This window comes from Geospiza fortis, unplaced genomic scaffold, assembly GCF_000277835.1.
Source record: "Geospiza fortis unplaced genomic scaffold, GeoFor_1.0 scaffold2307, whole genome shotgun sequence".
NCBI lineage: Eukaryota > Metazoa > Chordata > Aves > Passeriformes > Thraupidae > Geospiza > Geospiza fortis.
Window position 1 is genome coordinate 9672 of NW_005055284.1, and position 2909 is coordinate 12580.

A 2909-nucleotide genomic window follows, 5' to 3' on the forward strand; every position below is an offset into this window, starting at 1 on the left:
TGGGGGGACACACTGAGGACAGGGGGACACATCAGGGATGGGGGGACACACTGAGGACAGGGGGACACACCAGGGACAGAGGGGACACCCCGGGGACAGGGGGGACACACAGGGCATAGAGGGGACACCCTGGGGACAGGGGCAGCCCCCAGACCCATCCCCGTGGCGGGGTCCCGGCAGCTGCGTGGTGGACGAGATGGATTTCTCCGGGATGGAGCTGGACGAGGCCCTGCGGAAGTTCCAGTCCCACATCCGGGTGCAGGGGGAGGCGCAGAAGGTCGAGCGCTTGATCGAGGCCTTCAGGTGAGGGGTGGGTCCCTGTCCCCACGTCCCCTTGCCCCCATGATGTCCCCGTGTCCCCGCGTCCCCACGTCCCTGTGTCCCCACTGCATTGTCCCTGCCACCAGCAGCACAGTGGTCACCATGGGGTGACGTTCTAGGTCATTCTATGGATTGAGGGGGAACACAAGGGGGTGGTGGCACCTGTGGCACCAGGGGCTGTTCTAGGTGACCCTACAGACTGGCAGGACACTGGGTGGTGGCCCCTGGACCACAGGGTGATGTTCTAGGTGACCCTGTGGATCGAGGAGGGGCCATAGGGGTGGTGGCCCCTGCTCTAGGTGACCCTATGGGTTTAGAGGGGACACAAGGGGGAGGTGGCACCTGTGGGACCAGGGGCTGTTCTAGGTGACCCTATGGGCTAAGGGGGACACAAGGGTGTGGTGGCCCACGTTCTAGGTGACCCTGTGGATCAAGGAGGAGCCATAGGGGTGGTGGCCCATGTTCTAGGTGGCCCTATGGGCTGAGAGGGGCCATGGGGGTGCTGGCCCACGTTCTAGGTGACCCTGCAGCCATGGGGGTGCTGCCCCACACTCAGGGGTGGCCGTGGGGTGCAGAGGGGCACCGTGACCCCATGGGCCGTGGGGGTTGTCCGCCCCGCAGCCAGCGCTACTGCGTGTGTAACGCGGCCCTGCTGCGCCAGTTCCGCAACCCGGACACCATCTTCATCCTGGCCTTCGCCATCATCCTCCTCAACACCGACATGTACAGCCCCAGCGTCAAGGCCGAGCGCAAGATGAAGCTCGAGGACTTCATCAAGAACCTGCGAGGTGAGGCCCTGCCGGCCCCTCACACCTCCTGGTGTTCTCCTGCTTGGGACACGGGTTCTGGAGCAGGGCTGGGATGTGGTGGGTTCTAGAGCAGGGGCAGGGCGCTGTGTGTTCTAGAGCTGCCCCAGGAGTTGCAGGTTCTGGAGCAGGGTCAGGTGATATGGGTTCTAGGGTGGAGCGGGTTCTAGATTGAGCCAGGTCTTTGCAGGTTCTAGAGTGGGCCCAGGTTCTGGGGCGGGTCCAGGATGACACTGGTGCAAGGGTGGGACCAGGCATCGTGGGTTCTAGAACGGGGCAGATGTCACAGGTTCTAGAGCGGGTCCCGGTGTTGCAGGTTCTGGAGCAGGCCACAGTGGCAAGGGTTCCAGAGCGGGTATTGGGGTTTCTAGAAGATGTATGGGTGGGTCCTGGAGCTGGGCTGGATGTTGCAGGTTCTAGACACACCCATTAGTATTGCGTGCTGGAGTTGGACTTGGTGGGTTCTAGAGCAGCGCCAGCTGCTGCAGGGTCTCAGGGGTTGAGGGTGTTGTGGGTTCTGGAGTGGTTCTAGCGTGGGTCTGGGTGTCACGCAGGGGTGGACAATGGCGAGGACATCCCCCGGGACATGCTGGTGGGCATCTACCAGCGCATCCAGAGCCGCGAGCTGCGCACCAACGACGACCACGTGTCCCAGGTGCAGGCTGTGGAGCGCATGATCGTCGGCAAGAAACCGGTGGGTCTGCTCGGGGGGCGGGGCCAGGTGACCCCGGGGGGCAGGGCCAAGTGACCCATGGGGGGAGGAGCCAGGTGACCCCATGGGACAGATTCTAGGCCACCCAAAGGAGACATTCCAGGTGACGCTGTGGTGGGGAGGGTGTTCTAGGCCACCCATGGGAGATGGGGGTTCCAACATCCCAGGAGATCTTGTGGGAAGGACGTGGCAGGTGGCCCTATGGGGCACGTTCTAGGTGACCCATGGGGCAGGTTCTGGGTGACCCCATGAGACAGGTTCCAGGTGGCCCAAGGGACACATTCCAGGTGACCTATGGGGGACACTCAAAGTGACTCACGTGTGACATTTGGGGTGACCCTTGAGGTGACCCATGTGGGACATTCGGGGTGACCTGTGAGGGACACTCAGAGTGACCCACACGGGACATTCAGGGTGACCCATGTGGGACATCTGGGGTGACCCATGAAGTGACCCACATGGGACATTTGGGGTGACCCCTGAGGTGACCCACATGGGACATTCAGGCTGACACGTGGGTCATTTGGGGTGACCCTTGAGGTCAAGATGTCACATGGGACATTTGGGGTGACTTCTGGGAACACTCAAAGTGACCCATGCGGGACATTCAGGGTGACCCTTGAGGTGACCCACATGGGACATTTGGAGTGACCTGTGAGGGACACTCAAAGTGACCCACATGGGACATTTGGGGTGACCCTTGAAGTCAAGATGTCACATGGGACATTTGTGGTGACCCATGAAGTGACCCATGTGGGATATTTGGGGTGACCTCTGGGAACACTCAAAGTGACCCACATGGGACATTTGGGGTGACCTGTGAGGGACACTCAAAGTGACCCACGTGGGACATTGATAGTGACCCTTGAAGTGACCCACGTGGGACATTTGGGGTGACCTGTGGGGGACACTCAAAGTGACCCATGTGGGACATTTGGGGTCACTCTTGAAGTGACCCTTGCAGTGACCCACATGTGACATTCAGGGTGACCCAATGTTGCCACGCTCTGTGTGACCCCAGTGAAGGTCCAAGGCCACCATCCCCACCCCAGGGCAGGTCCGGGGGGTCC

At 61.4% G+C, this 2909-nt stretch overlaps 1 protein-coding gene across 1 annotated transcript in view; it reads left to right on the top strand.

Annotated features, from left to right (window-relative positions):
• Window positions 1–2909, top strand: part of LOC115949259 (IQ motif and SEC7 domain-containing protein 2-like) — a gene marked incomplete at both ends in the record, with an annotated part of 7619 nt that overhangs the window by 4542 nt on the left and 168 nt on the right. The window contains 3 exons of the mRNA XM_031065787.1: window positions 181–303; window positions 943–1109; window positions 1682–1821. Of these exons, the coding sequence (XP_030921647.1) occupies window positions 181–303; window positions 943–1109; window positions 1682–1821 (430 nt within the window). The remainder of the gene's footprint in view (window positions 1–180; window positions 304–942; window positions 1110–1681; window positions 1822–2909) is intronic.